Raw genomic sequence first — 17,924 nt, forward strand, 5'->3', positions numbered from 1 at the left:
TATTGGACTCCCACAAGACTCTTCAAGGTCAGCCTTACAAAAGATCCTAACTGTTGGTGCTGTGAAATGAAATGAAATTGGGTTTATAAAGCGCATGGCTGCCGGGTTCCGACCCCCCCCGCCTGCCTACCCCGCAAGACACAACTGACACATTGATTCAGACTTCCACTTCCTCGACGCTATGGCAAACTCTACACATATCTTCCCCTACCTGCCTACTGTATAACTCATGTCCCTGTTTTGTAGTTAGTTGTTGATTTGGTTTCATCTTCCCTTAGACCATGTCCATCCACATTCAACTTCATGCTCTACATCATTTTACAACATGAGACACCCTCGGGTGTGACGACCGACGCTTGGGCACCTCGCCTGGACACTGTGGTGCGGAACAAATCTTTCCATCAGAATGGATACACAAGGAAGTTACACGCCCCAAACGCGCGCAGTCGCCGAACGCTCTCAACACCCCTTCATATGGCGCCGAGCCCGTCTGAATGTCAGCCTGCACAAAAGCACTCACTAATGACACACATTAGACACGACAGGCACGGTTGCCACCGACGCCACTGATGAGGGTAGAATCGGCACATCCAATTTGATCCACTGACTTTCTACAAGAAAAACCTACAGGCCACACACTTACTAGACGCTGAATGTATGCATGCTATGATGCAATGTGGAATACTGACATACGCTGCCGGACCCCAGGGTGGCCGGATTCGAAGCTGTGTTCACTTACCTTATGTTTTACAAGGTCCTATATCTGCTGCTGGCCCGGCTGGGTTGTAAGCTATGATGCTGTGTACACTATGTGTTGGACAATAAAGGTCTTTTAAAAAATAAATAAATAAATAAATAAATAAATAAAGCGCATGGCTGCCCTGAATCGTCCCAGCGCTGGATAACTAATAACAGAAAACTCAAAAGAGGGAGGGATTTAGGAAATCTAAGGGAAAAGAAAAGTTTTAAGGGCTTTTCTGAATTTCAGGTAGGAGGAATCCATCCAGAGATCCCTGGGAAGAGAGTTCCAATTTTTTGCCGCATTCAAAGAAAACCGGCGGCCTCCGGTGCGGGCTTTCCTCACTCTAGGTATGGTGGCCAGATTTTCTCCGTCGGACCAAAGGGCCCGAGGCGATTTGTAAGGGCGAATCATACTTCTCAAGGCCGGTGGGCCTTTACCTTGCAGTGCTTTGTGAGCGATGCAGAGTGACTTAAAGGCAATTCGCTCCTGAATAGGGAGCCAGTGAAGGGCTCTCAGCAATGGTTTGGCTGAGGCCCGTCTAGGTGCCCCCATAAGCAGCCTGGCCGCAGCGTTCTGTACTCGCTGCAGGATGTTGATAGTGGCCTGAGGCGCGGCCAGGAGGAGAGCGTTGCCATAATCCAGTGTGGACAAAATTAGGCCCTGGATTAGTAGCTTCCTCGATTGAAAAGGCAAGAGGGGGAGAACCTTCCGTACTGCCCGCAACAAGCCAAAGCAACCTCCTGCAACTTTCTGCGCATGGGTCTTGAATGTTAATTGGGTTTCAAACCAGACCCCGAGACTTTTAATTTTCTCCTTAGGTGGGGGTAGTTCACCCATGCAAGGAGGCCAATACTCAGAAGGCAGGGATGTAAATTGGTGACCCAGGACCATAATCTCGGTCTTAGCTCCGTTCAGTTTGAGCTTTGAGTCAGTCATCCAAGAGGAAATTGCGGTTAGGCATCTCGAGAGGTCGTCTGAGCGTCCCCCTTGTTGCGACAGCGAGACGACAAGTTGTGTGTCGTCTGCGTAGCTGATGGATTTGATCCCGAAAGGGGCTACTACCGCCTCCAGCGGGGCAATATAAACATTAAACAATGTGGGGCTCAGGGATGAGCCCTGAGGGACCCCACACTGAAGGGGGGTAGATTTGGACATAGACCCATTTTCCCAGATCCTGAAGGATCGATTATCCAGGAAGGATTCCAGCCATCTAAGGGCTGACCCTACGATGCCTAGTTTGGTAAGACGGTGGGCCAAGGTTGCATGGTCAACGGTGTCGAATGCAGCGCTTAGATCCAGGAGGATCAGGGCCTCTGATCCCCCTGAATCCAAGATGCATCTTGCCTCTTCCGTCACCGCTATGAGGGCAGTGTCCATGCCCTGACCCGGGCGGAAACCCGTTTGGGAGTCGCTCAGTAGGCCATTACTCTCCAAGAACTCTGAGAGCTGCCTATTCACCACCTTTTCGGCCACTTTGCCCAGTCCCGGTAGCAAAGAGATTGGGCGAAAGTTGGCCAAATCAGTGGTGTCTAGTCCCGGTTTCTTTAGAAGCGTTTTAATTTTGGCCTGTTTCCAGCTCGGGGGAACTGTGCCCGTGGGTAAATGAGGTGTTTAACAAATCTGTGGCCATCGGGGCGATAGTGCTCACAATTTGTTTAAGGATGTGCATAGGGGCTGGGTCAGAGGGAGAGCCACTTTTTATGTTAGATAGAGTGTTGCAAAAGTCTTCCCTGGTAATGCATCTAAACGCCTCGAGCTGGGGGCTAGTAGATACGGGGAGGGGGGCTTCAGTGACTAGTGTTGTAGGCGCTTGAGGAAGGCTATCAAGAATTTTCTGTATTTTTCCGTCGAAGAACTCTGCTAGCTGGTCGCATCTTAATTCGGAATCCTTATGTAAAGTTGTTGGGGCTGGGATTTTAAGAAGCTGATTGACGATTTTGAACGTTTCCTTAGAGGAGTTAGCTGAGAGTCTAATTTTCTCCTCAAAGAAGGATGCCTTGGTTTTCTGCCGTGCAGCTTTATAGAGTCTCAGGGCAGCCTGGTAGAAGGTTTTGCTATTGAGTGCCCAGTCTTTCCTCCACGTACGCTCCGATTTTTTGCAGGCTTTTCTGAGATCTCTTAATTCGGTCGTAAACCAGGGGGATTTAAAAGTACTGCTCTTTTTAGTAATCATTTTAAGAGGCAGAACCGTGTTCAAGGAATTATTAAGCCAATTATGGAAGTTTATGTCTGCTTGCAAGACATCGGATTCTGCATCGGGAACCGATTGTTCGAGGGCAGTTTCAGGTTTACCACCGATAGCCTAGGCCAGGCTCTTTGTAGTATGCGGGGACGAGAGGCCCAGATCTTTTCAGGATGAGTTTCCCAGGAAAAAGGCACTACAAAGTGGTCCGACCATGGTAGGGGCAGAGGGGGTTTGACTACGAGCTGGGAGTTGTTTGAAAAGATAGGGTCCAACAGATGTCCTTTGTTATGAGTAGCTTCCTTGTTTAAAAGATCGAGTTCAAAGGTTTTAAGATTTGAAATGAGATCAGCAGCTACTTTGTCATTAAGATCGTCAAAATGCAGGTTCAGGTCTCCAAGAACCAGAAAGTTGGAGGCCCGAGCTGCTGCTGCTAAGGTAGCTTCTAATAGGGAGTCTGAAAAATGTTTTAGACTGCCCGGCGGGTGGTAGATGAGGAATCCTGAGAGGGAATAAGTAGGTGTTAGCTGGATGCTAAAACAGGCACTTTCTGAGTCTAAGATGCCGCCTTCCTCAAGTCTACAAGTCAGGGAATCTTTGTAGATTATAGCGAGACCCCCTCATTTCCCTTCATCTCTATTCTGATTCTGGATATAAAAACCGCTTGGAAGGGCAGAGATAATGTCAAAATCTGCGTTGGAAGATAGCCATGTCTCCGTAAGGAAGAGCAGGTCGAGATTACATTCTTCAATCAACAGATTGATCTCTACCGCATGCTTTGGTAGAGATCTGCAGTTGAGTAACGCCATCCTCAGTACTCTGCCAGCCTTCTTGCCGTTAGTCCCCACAGGGATAGGGTCGGGGCAGAATTGGCAGCGACAGAGTGGGGCGTCAGTCCAATCCCGCTGATGGCACCACTGACCCCCATAATGCCGTAGCGCCGAAAGTTCCTCCCTCAAAAATCTCGTAGGTCCCGAAGGAGCCACGGGCATAGTGACTGGCCCTAGGCCCGGACGGGGCAAGACGGGCTTGCCTCTGGCGCGCCCGCTGCGCCCTCCCGCTGCGCGGACGGGAAATGGCCCTCATTTTATAGCGACCGGGCCGTAATTCGCCCGACCGCTAGAGCGCTAACCGTGCTTTTCCCCAAAGATGGCGGCCAAAGTCGTCGCCCTCCGGGAAGCCTATCTGAGTCCGAGTGTGGCCCTAACTCGGCCCTCGGTATGCCCGACGCGGGTACAATTACGCGCCCCAACTGTCCCAGGCAAAGTAAGTGACACAGTGCAATTAACACAACACAACAGCAATTTTTAAAAACAGGTTTTGTGCAAAGTAAGCAAATATAAAATAGGGATCAGATGAATAGCTCCCGGCTTTCCGCCTCAGGAGTGTTCTGTTACTAATGGGAAAAGTATAGCGATGCTCCTAGCGCTTGCCAATTTCTTTTATAGCGACCGGGCCGTAATTCGCCCGACCGCTAGAGCGCTAACCGTGTTTTTCCCCAAAGAAGGCGGCCAAAGTCGTCGCCCTCCGGGAAGCCTATCTGAGTCCGAGTGTGGCCCTATGTCGGCCCTCGGTATGCCTGACGCGGGTACAATTGCGCGCCCCAACTGTCCCAGGCAAAGTAAGTGACACAGTGCAATTAACACAACCCAACAGCAATTTTTAAAAACAGGTTTTGTGCAAAGTAAGCAAATATAAAATAGGGATCAGATGCCTAGCTCCCGGCTTTCCGCCTCAGGAGTGTTCTGTTACTAATGGGAAAAGTATAGCGATGCTCCTAGCGCTTGCCAATTTCTTTTATAGCGACCGGGCCGTAATTCGCCCGACCGCTAGAGCGCTAACCGTGCTTTTCCCCAAAGAAGGCGCCCAAAGTCGTCGCCCTCCGGGAAGCCTATCTGAGTCCGAGTGTGGCCCTAACTCGGCCCTCGGTATGCCTGACGCGGGTTCAATTGCGCGCCCCAACTGTCCCAGGCAAAGTAAGTGACACAGTGCAAATAACACAACACAACAGCAATTTTTAAAAACAGGTTTTGTGCAAAGTAAGCAAATATAAAATAGGGATCAGATGCCTAGCTCCCGGCTTTCCGTCTCAGGAGTGTTCTGTTACTAATGGGAAAAGTATATCGATGCTCCTAGCGCTTGCCAATTTCTTTAATAGCGACCGGGCCGTAATTCGCCCGACCGCTAGAGCGCTAACCGTGCTTTTCCCCAAAGAAGGCGGCCTAAGTCGTCGCCCTCTGGGAAGCCTATCTGAGTCCGAGTGTGGCCCTAACTCGGCCCTCGGTATGCCTGACGCGGGTACAATTGCGCGCCCCAACTGTCCCAGGCAAAGTAAGTGACACAGTGCAATTAACACAACAGCAATTTTTAAAAACAGGTTTTGTGCAAAGTAAGCAAATATAAAATAGGGATCAGATGCCTAGCTCCCGGCTTTCCGCCTCAGGAGTGTTCTGTTCTGTTACTAATGTTTGCTGTGGCAAACAAGAGGGCTCACATGCTACTCGAGTGTCCCCTCCTCCAAGACTTTTGGAATAAAGTTTTTGACTGCATTACACATACTCTAAATATTCTTCCCACAATAGATTTCCCATACATTATTTTGGGTCCTTTGGAACCCCAATTCTAGAAGACAACAATTGTTTCCTAATGGACTTAATGCTCACTCTAGTTTGCAAACTAGTTCTAAACAACTGGTAGAATTTCAAAGCGGTCTCTTTTTCAAGTGGCGTGGCAAGAGTGGTTATCTTGCCTCAGAGGAGCCGATAACTTTGCTATTGCTATCCAATTCTCCCTGTGGAGATCTTCGCGCTGCTCAATTTGGAATGAGCTAGACACTAGTGCCTTTATTTATAAACCGCAAAAACAACAGTTGATGGACAGAATGCAAAACAATGTCATATATTCACCCCAGTATGTTTTGCCATTGTGCAACATTCCATCCATCATCTTGTGTGTTTTGCTGTTCACCCTATGTGGGAAGGGTATGCCCAGACGTGGGTCCCGTGCTCACTACGCCACTGGAGTCAAGCTATCCTGGCTGAAGACGGCTGGTAGCCAGAAACCAGTCCTAGGATGCTTGATTCCGGTCTAGGGAACACATGGCTTGGCAGTTCGGTCTGGACTGTTCCCATGAGGCACAGGGTCAATACTGATTTGCATATGGCCATGTCTATACTGGGGTGGCTTGGTGAGCAAAATAACGATGGATTAAACCCAGATCTGTGACTGGGGGTGAATGTTTTGCCATTGTGCAACATTCCGTCCATCATCTTGTGTGTTTTATTTATAAACCACCATGATCTCTCCCACAGGTAAACTTACCTCCCCTTCAAATTTCGCCTTTCACACCGGATATAACTCGTCAATGCCACTTCTTCTACACCAAGCCCTATAGCTACTCGTGTCACCTTCTTCTCTCAAACATGAGACAAAATCTTTTTATTCACACCTGTGCACACCAATGTGTCATAGATGTCAATGTATATCATTCAATTTGTATCTAACCCTCAAGGTCATCTAAAAGTGTTTGTATAACATGTATGAACTTTATTGCAATCTCAACTACTCGAATTGTAATGATCTTCTATAACTCCACTGTGATATTTCATGCCTACCTATGTATCAACTCATATGCAAAGTACTGATCATCTACCATCGACGATTGTTTACTGTATCATCTTATGCACAGCCTCTATCCCTCCCCCTTGTTGTATCCTGCCTTTCTCACTGTATATTTATTTCGTTGACCACTGTCTATCTCTGGTTGTCAAATCTAATAAAGTACTTTGAACTTAAAAAAATGCATCTTTGGTAGACTACAATTCCCTTTCTTTTTTAAATGACAGCATTTTTCATTTGTAACCTTTCACCTTATGGAAGCAGCGATCCAGGGATACGAACGGCACTTGCAAAAACAGATTGTCATTGCGCTGCACACTTATTGCTTTGAAACGCCTATTGCATTTTACACCTGCGCACTCCGGTGAGAACTGTGATGAGACGGTGTATACAAACTACAATCCTTAAATAAAGATACATGAAGAGATGCACAAATCCTGCAAGGCTGCTGATTATCACGAAGCCTAGCTAATCTGCAGCATGACAAAGCCCTTAGCAACAACTCTTTCTTCAGCCTTGATCTTTCTTACTTTTAAACTTCGATTACTCCTTTATCTAGAGCTCTCAAAACATTTTTTAAAAGGTTTCTCCTTCTTGCGCATATAAGCAGAGAGAGGAGGGAGGCAGCCCACCACAGATCACAACAGGCTTCGCTCACAAAGCCAGGATTAAGTTGTTGAAACGGCTCACAAAAATGCGAGTTGCAGTATAACATGAATGTTTGTATGTATCTGAACATGCATATATGATTTGTAGGTCAACAAAAGAGTTAAAACATAAAATGTGTTTACACAGGGAAGATTAAAGCATCTGCTTGACAACTGTAGCTGCTTACCTGCCACTGAATTTGGCCGTGGCATCAGGTATAGTGGGATGGACTGCACAGACTGCGAGAGGACGGAGTCCAGGTTCCTCTCAGGGATCTTATTGAGACTGTATGTAGAGGCAGTCATGTTTTCGTCCACTCTGTACAAGCAGGAATCCATGCTGGACTTCTGAGACTGCCAGGGCTTCAGGTTTCCTCTGGAACCTAGGTCTTTGCTGCCCTCCCCTCCATACTTTGACCGCTCCACATTTTCCGAGTAACTGGTGAGGGTAGCTGCAGATGAACAATTAGAAGAAAAACATTCAGTTATTCAATAATGGACCTTGAATGTCTAAAGAAAGGAAAACAAGTTCCAATTCGTCAGACGTCTCAATATACATATCCACATACAAACAAGCATTGGAAATGCAATAGGTCTCGCATTAGGAAAGTTTGAGCGATTGGTATTGTAAATGACACTTTTTTTATTTATGTGTTGGTTTTGAAAATAGCAAAATTAATAGCTTTGTCAGTTACAATGTCAATAGTTTTAACTTTCGCAAATGTGACACCTATAGCATTTGTTATGCAATGTGTGTTGTATTTACGTGACTTAGATGTATTGATATTACAAATAACAATGGCTTTTAATTTTGTAAATAATTAATACTTAAATAAAATGTATTGTAATTTATAATGGCAATAGCTTAAACGTTTGTAAATAACTTTTGTGAAGATTATGTTCAGTGTATTTTATTGTGATGAAAATCCAAGAACATTGCATTTGCACCTACACAAACACAGAGCCACACACACACACACACATATAGATGTGGTGGTGGTGGATCTGGGGGATATGGTGGTGGTGGATGTGGTGGTGGATGTGGTGGTGGTGGATGTGGATGTGGTGGTGGTGGTGGATGTGGTGGTGGTGGTGGATGTGGTGGTGATGGTGGTGGATGTGGGGGTGGATGTGGTGGTGGATGTGGTGGTGGATGTGGTGGTGGATGTGGTGGTGGTAGTGGATGTGGTGGTGGTGGAGGTGGTGGTGGTGGAGGTGGTGGTGGATGTGGTGGAGGTGGTGGATGTGGAGGTGGTGGATGTGGTGGAGGTGGTGGTGGTGGTGGATGTGGTGGATGTGGTGAAAGTGGATGTGGTGGTAGAAGTGATGGTGGGTGTGGTGGATGTGGTGGTGGATGTGGTGGTGGATGTGGTGGTGGTGGATGTGGATGTGGTGGTGGATGTGGTGGTGGTGGATGTGGATGTGGTGGTGGTGGATGTGGTGGTGGTGGATGCGGTGGTGGTGGTGGATGCGGTGTTGGTGGTGCATGCGGTGGTGGTGGAAGTGGTGGTGGATGTGTTGGATGTGGTGGTGGATGTGGTGGTGGTGGATGCGGTGGATGTGGTGGTGGTGGGTGTGGTGGATGTGGTGGTGGATGCGGTGGTGGTGCATGTGGTGGATGCGGTGGTGGTGGATGTGGTGGTGGATGTGGCGGTGGATGTCATGGTGGATGTGGAGGTGATGGTGGATGTGGTGGTGGATGTGGAGGTGATGGTGGATGTGGTGGTGGATGCGGTGGATGTGGTGGTGGTGGATGCGGTGGATGTGGTGGTGGTGGATGCGGTGGTGGTGGATGCGGTGGTGGTGGATGCGGTGGTGGTGGATGTGGTGGTGGATGTGGTGGATGTGGTGGTGGATGTGGTGGTGGTGGATGCGTTGGATGTGGTGGTGGATGCGGTGGTGGTGCATGTGGTGGATGCGGTGGTGGTGCATGTGGTGGATGTGGTGGTGGTGGATGTGGTGGTGGATGTCATGGTGGATGTGGAGGTGATGGTGGATGTGGTGGTGGATGCGGTTGATGTGGTGGTGGTGGATGCGGTGGATGTGGTGGCGGTGGATGCGGTGGTGGCGGAAGTGGTGGTGGATGTGGTGGATGTCATGGTGGATGTGGTGGTGGATGTGGTGGTGGATGAGGTGGTGGATGCGGTGGATGTGATGGTGGTGGATGCGGTGGTGGTGGTGGATGCGGTGGTGGTGGTGGAAGTGGTGGTGGATGTGGTGGGTGTGGTGGTGGATGTGGTGGTGGTGGATGCAGTGGATGTGGTGGTGGTGGATGTGGTGGTGGATGCGGTGGTGCATGTGGTGGATGTGGTGGTGGTGGATGTGGATGTCATGGTGGATGTGGATGTGGTGGTGGATGTGGTGGTGGTGGTGGATGTGGTGGTGGATGTGGTGGTGGTGGATGTGGTGGTGGTGGATGCGGTGGTGGATGGGGTGGTGGTGGTGGTGGATGGGGTGGTGGATGTAGTGGTGGTGGGTGTGGTGGATGTGGTGGTGGTGTGGCGGTGGATGTGGCAGTGGATGTGATGGTGGATGTGATGGTGGATGTGGTGGTGGATGTGGTGGTGGATGTGGTGGTGGATGTGGTGGTGGATGTGGAGGTGATGGTGGATGTGGTGTTGGTGGATGCGGTGGATGTGGTGGTGGTGGATGCGGTGGATGTGGTGGTGGTGGACGTAGTGGTGGTGGACGTAGTGGTGGTGGATGTGGTGGTGGTGGTGGATGTGGTGGTGGTGGTGGATGTGGTGGTGGTGGTGGATGTGGTGGTGGTGGTGGACACGGTGGTGGTTGTCGTGGACTTGTTGGTGGTGGATGTGGTGGCTACCTACTCTGTCAATAGCCTTCCCTTTGACCTGGTACAAAATATATGATTGTACTATGGTCTTGAGTATGTGCAGTTTTCTATCATATTACAAAGAAAAAAATAATGGCGTTACTCTATATTTTGCACCAGTGCAATTATTTCTAATATGGCAATAGGCGCATACGTTATAAAACTACACGCTGCCAAAGTAATCGGGTGAATTTGATTGTAGAAGAAGCAAATCGGATTTATGACGAGCAAAAATCTTGTAGAAAACATGTACGATTAAAACACGTGGAGCATCAACTTGACCACCAGATGGCGCTACATCGTGCCCGGTTTTAAGAAACATTCGAGTCAAACAAACTAGTAGAAGAAACAAGCATTCCTCGGTGGCGGTGTGGTTGCAAAGCAAGCCCTGCAGATTGCAGGGATCTGAACAGACTAATAATGTCTATGTAAATAAACAAAAAAAATACAAGACTATGCATGCAATTTATACCTGACCACAAGTTCATGCTCCCGTTGTAATGTATGGACCGTGCAACTACATGAGACATACTTGCATAACATACCTACACTCACTTTCCAAACTCTACCTCTGTAGAATGTAAGGAATGCATGCCAAGCTTATATGTGGCTGAATGTGCCTTCCTGTAACGTAACTGATGCTTATGTAAAGCGCCCACCTCTGTATCGAGTTTATGCTAGATAAAACAGCAAAGGGAAACAAGACGGAGGGCATTGCTGTGGGGAGGGGGAGGAGAAATGCGACACGGGGCGGAGCAGGGAGAGCGGCGAGTGTGAAGCAGCAGGGGCCTTTGAAGTGAAGCTAAGCTTCACTTCAAAGGAGTGGGAGGAGTGCTGCTGGGGAACAGATGGCGATTTGATGATGTGCACGCGCATTGACCTAAAAGCGCACGGGCACAGCATCAAATCGCCAATCTTGGTAAACCTTTTTAAGCCCCTATAGTCTCGCTCAATGCGCATGCGCATTGAGAGGCGAGACCTGAAAATGCCTGTTTGCATCAATTCTCCTCACAGCATTGTTAGAGAGATCTCTGGACAGACAACACTGCACCACGCAGACATGCCATGTAACGGCACTTCCATCTTCAAATGCCCCTTATCACCTTAAAAACTAAAACGCAATAGGGTTGAGCCCATATACTCCTCTTGAGCCTAGGCTACAAACAAAAGTCATACAAACTGGAAATAGCTGTAGTAGGATAAGGTCAAAAGCCTAAATCAGTCGATGTTAATACTTCAATTGTTATCAGCAGGATTATTATAATCCTACTAAAATACTTTTCAGCAATTTGTTATATATAACCTGGATATCGTTTTTTGTGTTCTGTTTTTCATATAAGACACCACACACATTGATGCAAAAAAAGTTACTTTTACCTTCAATCAAAAATAGAAAACGTGTGCGAAAATCATACATTTCTTAATTGAAATATTGTTTCTGTTTGTACAAGTAAGTTAACATTGGGTGTCTTATGCTTTTGAATTTCTCCTGCTAATACTATATATACCAGCACTAAAAAAGATCTCTGAAAATGCTCCAACACAGCCAGAATATGTAAATAACTGGATATAAGGCACCCAATAGCTACTTATCCAAAATATTTATTTGCCAAACAATGGGCAGCTACACCAACTGAGGAAATAGGGACGGCCAAATGGTGGTCGCTCACTTTTAACCTCCCAATCTAGCCCAGGCTGATTCTTGAAGTTGTCGGTGAGCTACTCTCATCAGGACCGGTGCATGAGGAAACCTTGGGAGCGAGGGAGCAACGGAGGCCCACGGAGACCGGCCGGCAAGACGACGCTTCAAGGCTAGAGGGGCCATTCAACCACAGGGAAGGGTGCAGGTGGACGACTCCGTGCTGCAGTACAGCCTTTGTTGTCGTGGCCTGGTCCATAAGACCGGGGGAGCGGCAAGGAGAGCCGGCAGCCTTCCCCATGGAGCACGCCCATCTCCGTCCTGGCTCGCCTGTGGAGGGGCCATCAGAACCATTGGGCCTAAGGAAACGGCGCTACACCAAGGCATCTGCCCAGGACTGACCAACAGGCCACTTAAAGCCCCACACTGGCCAGGCGAGTAGAGCCTCACTCCCTGGCACAACCTATGGCGGGGCCCGGCCGGGATGGCGTGGCGGTCTCAGCTGCGCAGTGAACCCTCCCTCAACCAGGAAGGAGGAGAGACGGGGGTACAAACTGTGTTGTGGATGCTGTGACTCAGTAGTCTGGCCAGGGTCCCAACCAACAGAACAAGAGGTACTCGCCGGGGTCCCATTTTCGACCACTGGGGGGTCCAGACGGTAGGATAGCCCGTGAGAGTGTGGAGAGGTGTTAATTCGCCCTAGCCTGCACCACAGAATCTGCTCCTGTGGGCCCGGCTGCTCGTGCTGTGCCTGCCGCAGAGCTAGTGGGATGGTGGGTGGGCCTCCCACGCATTACAAGGGGCACCTGAAATCAAACTGTCTGACACTTCGGGACCCCAGGTGCCAACATGGGATGAGACAAGGCCCCGGTGACAGACACCCAATAGAAAATTGACAAATTTACGGCCTTCACAGGTGGACACAAGACTACGAGTGGAGGAAAGGCCCAGTCTGCCTAGAAGCAGGGTGGGAATATACTACTGTCATCCTACAGCCAATCCTTGAATCCAAGATAGGAGAGGCTCGGATGGATGTGGCCCTCTTATGCCAAGATCTTCGCAATACCACAGCAAGAGTTTCCAAGGCACAGGGGTTCATTTTGGAACTGGAGGATGCTGTCTGCGAGCTCAAAACAGAGGTGATATGTCGAACTATGGAGTCTGTGGCCCTTCCCGCCACAGTGGAAACACTGAAAATAGAAGCCAAAGGAGAAAACTTCACTTTATTGAATTCCTCGAGGGGTCGGAGGGTGCTGCCCAGGGGGCCTTCCTAGAATAAGGGCTCATATCCTGGATCGACCCTGGCCATCTGTCAAAACGCTTTTTAGTCAAATGAGCTCATAGGTCCCTCGCCCAAAGTCTCCTCCGGGCCTCCACCCCCATGCGACCCAAGATTGCCAAGATTTTGAATTTTTGCAATAGAGACACAATCTTGCGAAGCAACTTACTTACCAATCCAGCCAAATGATGACTTCCCTGACTACACCTAACAGGTTCGGTTCCACTGCAAGTCTTACGATCAAGTCAAACCCATTCTCCGGTCCACAACCCGCCAATACATGCTCCTCTTTTTGGGGTGCCTGCGGTCGTCTTCTTCATGGGCAGATCCCACTTTTTCGACTCTCCGGAGGATGCCTGAAAATGGTAAACAGAACAATGCCCTTTGCTCCTGGGCCCGCCGCAGCTGAGGACATTTGGAGGAGCGTGGGCGGTACCGGCGGAGGAAACATTCTTGCGGAGGCTGTTGCTACGACACCTCGGCTCTGTCAGACATGGACGAGGAGGGGGCGTCCGCCCCACCTGCTACAGACAACGTTCACGCTGAGCTGTCCTCATTCCCAGCTAAGGATGCTCCCTGGCACATGTCCCCTCCAACCCCACGGAGGCCTACACCCAAGAGGAAGGTGGAAGTGTGGGTTCACTATATGCGAGATACAGCCTTGTTCTACCTCAACCTCAGCAAACACTGCCTGTTTCTGACCCGCCATGACGGCGCTCATGGCATTGACATGGAATGTCAATGGAACTGTTAGTTGGCATTAAGCTGGGAGTTGTCCTGCAGTTCTTCTGCAGAAATTGTCCCTCAGAGGTATTGCTTCAGGAGACCCAACTGCTCTTATCTGGCCAAACATGGGTGTGAAAAAGGTTTATCACTCAGGATTTTATCGAGGCTCTGGGGGCAATTTTTCTCTACATATTCGATGCCACTGGCAGTATCTAGTGTGATCCATGACATCTCAGGCAGATTTGAGTTGGTGGAGGGATCACTAGAAGGCTCCTTTTATCACCTCTTGAGTGTGTATGTCCCCCCGCAGTTTTCTACTTCAACGCTGACATCGCTCAGGGACCTGATCTTGTCCCCTCCCACTGGTAGGCTCATCTTGGAGGGTGACATTTTCGGTCTCCTTGACTCCCTAAGGTCTCCAGAGGTGGAACCCAGGGCAGGGAGGGGCCTGCCTGGCTGGGCTTCGGATCTCGGACTCTACAATGCCTGGTGAGCCAGGAATCCTACGACCCATGAATATAAACATGCTTCGGCGGTGCATGGCTACCTCTTGGTAAATATCATTTACAACTTAACTGGAACACCTCATGCCATTACAACGTGGTCGTTAACAATGTACGCCTTTACTACGCAAAGTCGGAACAGCGGCTTGATCTCGGGGCAATAGGTAATGGATTTAATATCAAGGTGCTCAATTAGAACCTGCCTTAGAGAATTACACACCAGCAGAACCCTTTACCATCCAAGAGGTATATCTGGCTATTAAGAACATAGCCCCGGGCAAGGCCGCAGGTCCGGATGGCTTGCCGGGCGATTTATTCCTATACGACCCTACACTGTGGGCCAATTTCATTGCCCTTCTAATGAATTTGATTGTACAGGGTCATTCTGTCCCTGAGTCGTGGAAGGGAGCTGAAGTTGTAACCATATTCAAGAAAGGTGCAAGGGAGGACCCTGCCAACTACAGGCCGATTAGTTTAATCGATGCGGTCCAGAAGGTAGCGGGCAGGGTCATTGTCTCCAGAATAGGGTCCTGGCTTGATGAAGGGAATATTTTGACTCATTTTCAGGCGGGTTTCAGGCAAAAGGTGGGCACGATGGACCAGGTTTTCAGATTCTTTGCGGTATACTGGAAATCTGTGTCCATCGCGATAGGCAGTTTATACCTGGCCTTTATAGATTTGAAAACCACATTCGACCTGGTGCCCCGCGCTAACCTTTGGCAGGTGTTACAGGACATGGGCTTTCCACGATATCTCCTCGAGTTTATTAAGAAACTTCATGAGGGCAATTATGCTAAAATCAGATGGAGGAGTCAGGGACAACTGACAGGGAGGGTACCTGTGAATAGGGGGGTCCGCCAGGGCTGTGTGATGGCCCCGACTTTGTTCTCTCTCTTGAGCAATGGGGTGGTAGACGATTTGAGAGAGGAACCAGCCGATGCCCCGGTCCTTGCGGGGGAGAAAACACCTACCCTCCTCTTTGCAGATGATACCCTCCTGATTTCCAAAACCCCCTCGGGTCTTCAGAAACTGCTAGACAGATTTAGCTTATTCTGTGAAGAACGGGGTCTGATTATCAATACCTCCAAAACAAAGCTGATGGTATTGTCATTATCAAAAAAAGCAAGGAGGATTAACATTACCCTTAATGGGTCTCCGTTAGAGGTGGTGGAGGCATTTGACTACCTGGGAGTCAGGGTTAACAACAGAATGAAATGGGACTCCCATGTAGCCAAAATGCTTCTAAACAACAAAAGAGTGTCTGGAGCAATCTTGAGAAACCAGCGAACCTCTATCAGCAGACCAATAGCCCCGGCTCTTGTGGTATATGAAGGGAAGGCACTAGCCTCTGCAGTTTATGGTTCAGAATTGTGGGGGTTTGAGAATACCACAGATTTGGTCAGAGCCGAGAACACGTTTTTGTGGGATTTAGTCTCCCTCCCTCTTTCAACCCCCTTAAAGCCCCTCTTCCATGACATGAGTAAACGTTCAATCAAAGACATAGTTCGCCTTCGTCCATTAAAGTTCTGGGTGCGCCTGAGAAGGACACCCGAATTGGCAAACTATGCATTAGTGTTGGACGAACTCATCAATTTGAACAGCTCACAGAAGATCGTGTGGCTGAACAAATTGAGACAGTTGGTCATAAACCTGGGAATGGGCGAATTTTGGATGTCTCAATCCCCCCCACCCAAACAAACTGTCAAGAAAATCTACTGGGAGTGGGTGCAGGCTGAGGAATTTCGCAGCCCTAAGTGGGGGGCTTTAACTAACCAATTTCTAGAGCATAAACCTACTAGGAAGCTTGAACGTTTTTTAGATTTTATTCCAATTCCGAGAGATAGATCTCTCTTTTTGAAAATGAGATATGGGACACTCCCACTAAATGAATTTACTGAGAGTTGGAAAAAGCAACGGTCTCATCAAGCTAACTGTCCAGGTTGTTCATGCCCTAGTGAGTCCTCACAGCACTTTTTGTTTGCCTGCAAAGCATATAAGGGGGCTAGAAGAAGATGGCTGAAACCAGTATGTAAAGAGTTGGGAGTTAGACAATACAGGATGGGCCTTCGCATCCTCACAACAGATACAACATCTTTGACCATTGTATGTGGGGTTGCAAAGTACCTGGGAAGGGCCTGGCTGATTTGTACTAAGCTGTTAAAGAGTAAAACGAGCTAGACAATTGTAGTTCAGTCAGATTACATGTATATGACTATTACGCCTCAGAATTTTAGTACTCGTTTCTTCTTTTTATTGTAAATAAGTCTTTTTATCATTTTAACTGGCTGTAAATTGGATATATGAATTTTATAGTTTTATGACTGGAAATGTATTTACTTTTATGATAAAATGTATCGAATAAAGTATTACAACAACAAATTTCCAACACCTTCCCTACTGTACCACAGACTGGAGTTGGAATAGTAAATTATACTATTCCAACATCCAGCGCCCCTCCTAGGGCAAGTTGTTGTTCCAACTTGCGGAGTAATGGCATGTGTTGCTGCAACGTTGTCGGTGTAATGACATGCGTTAAAAAAAGCATGCGGGAAAAGGAGGCATTTTCCTTACTCTCCCGCAAAGACCATTTTTTGATACCCGTCACAGATGTCCTTCACAAGCAAGGGGGGGGAGTGAAGGAAACACAAGTCTGGCACCTCAATGTCTGCCTTCTCATGAGCAAACCGTCTAAGCCCGGGAACAAACCTGGAGGTCTTCCTGGACACTAGCCAGGAGACGGCTGATTCATCCCGAGTGACTGCAAGGCTGTCATGCACAGGAATGACCGCTCACCCTCGCATTCGGGGCCTTGCCTGTGAAATTTAGACTCATTTCCCAACTGGAGACTTCGATGCTCCAGCTCGAATCTAGGAATGTGGGCAATTTGACAGAACTCCTAGGCTGCCATCTGGCAATGGATAGGGGGTACCTGTGAACTTTTGTGTTACATCCTGCTTTTCCTCCCTCTCTGTCCTTCTTTAGTGTGTGTTCTAAGCTGCTCAGCCTGTATCTATGATGTCACCTAGAGTTCTTTTTGTGTATGCTTGATCATATTGTCAGTTATATCTGAGGCTGAGCAGCAGGGCAGCTGCTCCCGGTGGGGATTCATTTGAGACTTTATTGAATTACATCCTTGCTTGTATCCTGTACATCAATTCCTGATTACTAAGAATAAACAACGTCTGGATGCAGCAACACAAGGACTCATCTTTTTATTTGTTAAATATTACACTTATGTCTGGGGAAGGCCCGCAAGGTCTGGGAAGCCACAGCCAGCAGATACGAATGCCGCAAATTTGCAAATCTATACTGCAATATCCTGAGGGGTCTGAATAGAGAGGGAAGGAGACTAGTCAGGTTGAGAAAACTGACTCCCCACTTCGGAACTGGATGCTGCTTTCACATCCAGACCGGTCCAGGCATTAGTGCTTGGTGAACATGTGTCTACTCTTCTACGTGGCTGCACCGCCTATGTCTTGTAGAGACACCCCAATGTAGAGTGCAGCAGTAGTTGCCAGGCTTGTGGTGAATTCTCCTCGCTCTGCCCTGAAGTTGACGCTTCACCTTGTTGTTGCAGAAGGCCGACATCTAAAGTGCTTTACTCTGCGTGGACTGGGGACTGTTTCCTTCGGGATTGTCAAAGGGCATGAACAGTTGGTCATAAGTACGTTAAGTCTTCTATCTTGTTCATGTAAAATCGAATGCACCTTTGTACATCTAGCAAGTGCAATATTTCTATGCAGAATCATAGGTAT

General features: G+C 48.4%; 1 protein-coding gene across 6 annotated transcripts in view; it reads right to left on the minus strand.

Moving 5' to 3' along the window:
• The window catches only part of TANC2 (tetratricopeptide repeat, ankyrin repeat and coiled-coil containing 2), a 2,511,073-nt gene that overhangs the window by 726,372 nt on the left and 1,766,777 nt on the right, over positions 1-17,924 (minus strand). For all 6 annotated transcript variants that reach the window (XM_078645079.1, XM_078645083.1, XM_078645080.1 and 3 more), the window contains one exon: positions 7,378-7,641. In XM_078645079.1, coding sequence (XP_078501205.1) covers positions 7,378-7,641 — 264 coding nt within the window. The remainder of the gene's footprint in view (positions 1-7,377; positions 7,642-17,924) is intronic.

Source organism: Lissotriton helveticus, chromosome 5_1 (genome assembly GCF_964261635.1).
Source record: "Lissotriton helveticus chromosome 5_1, aLisHel1.1, whole genome shotgun sequence".
Classification (NCBI taxonomy): Eukaryota; Metazoa; Chordata; class Amphibia; order Caudata; family Salamandridae; genus Lissotriton; species Lissotriton helveticus.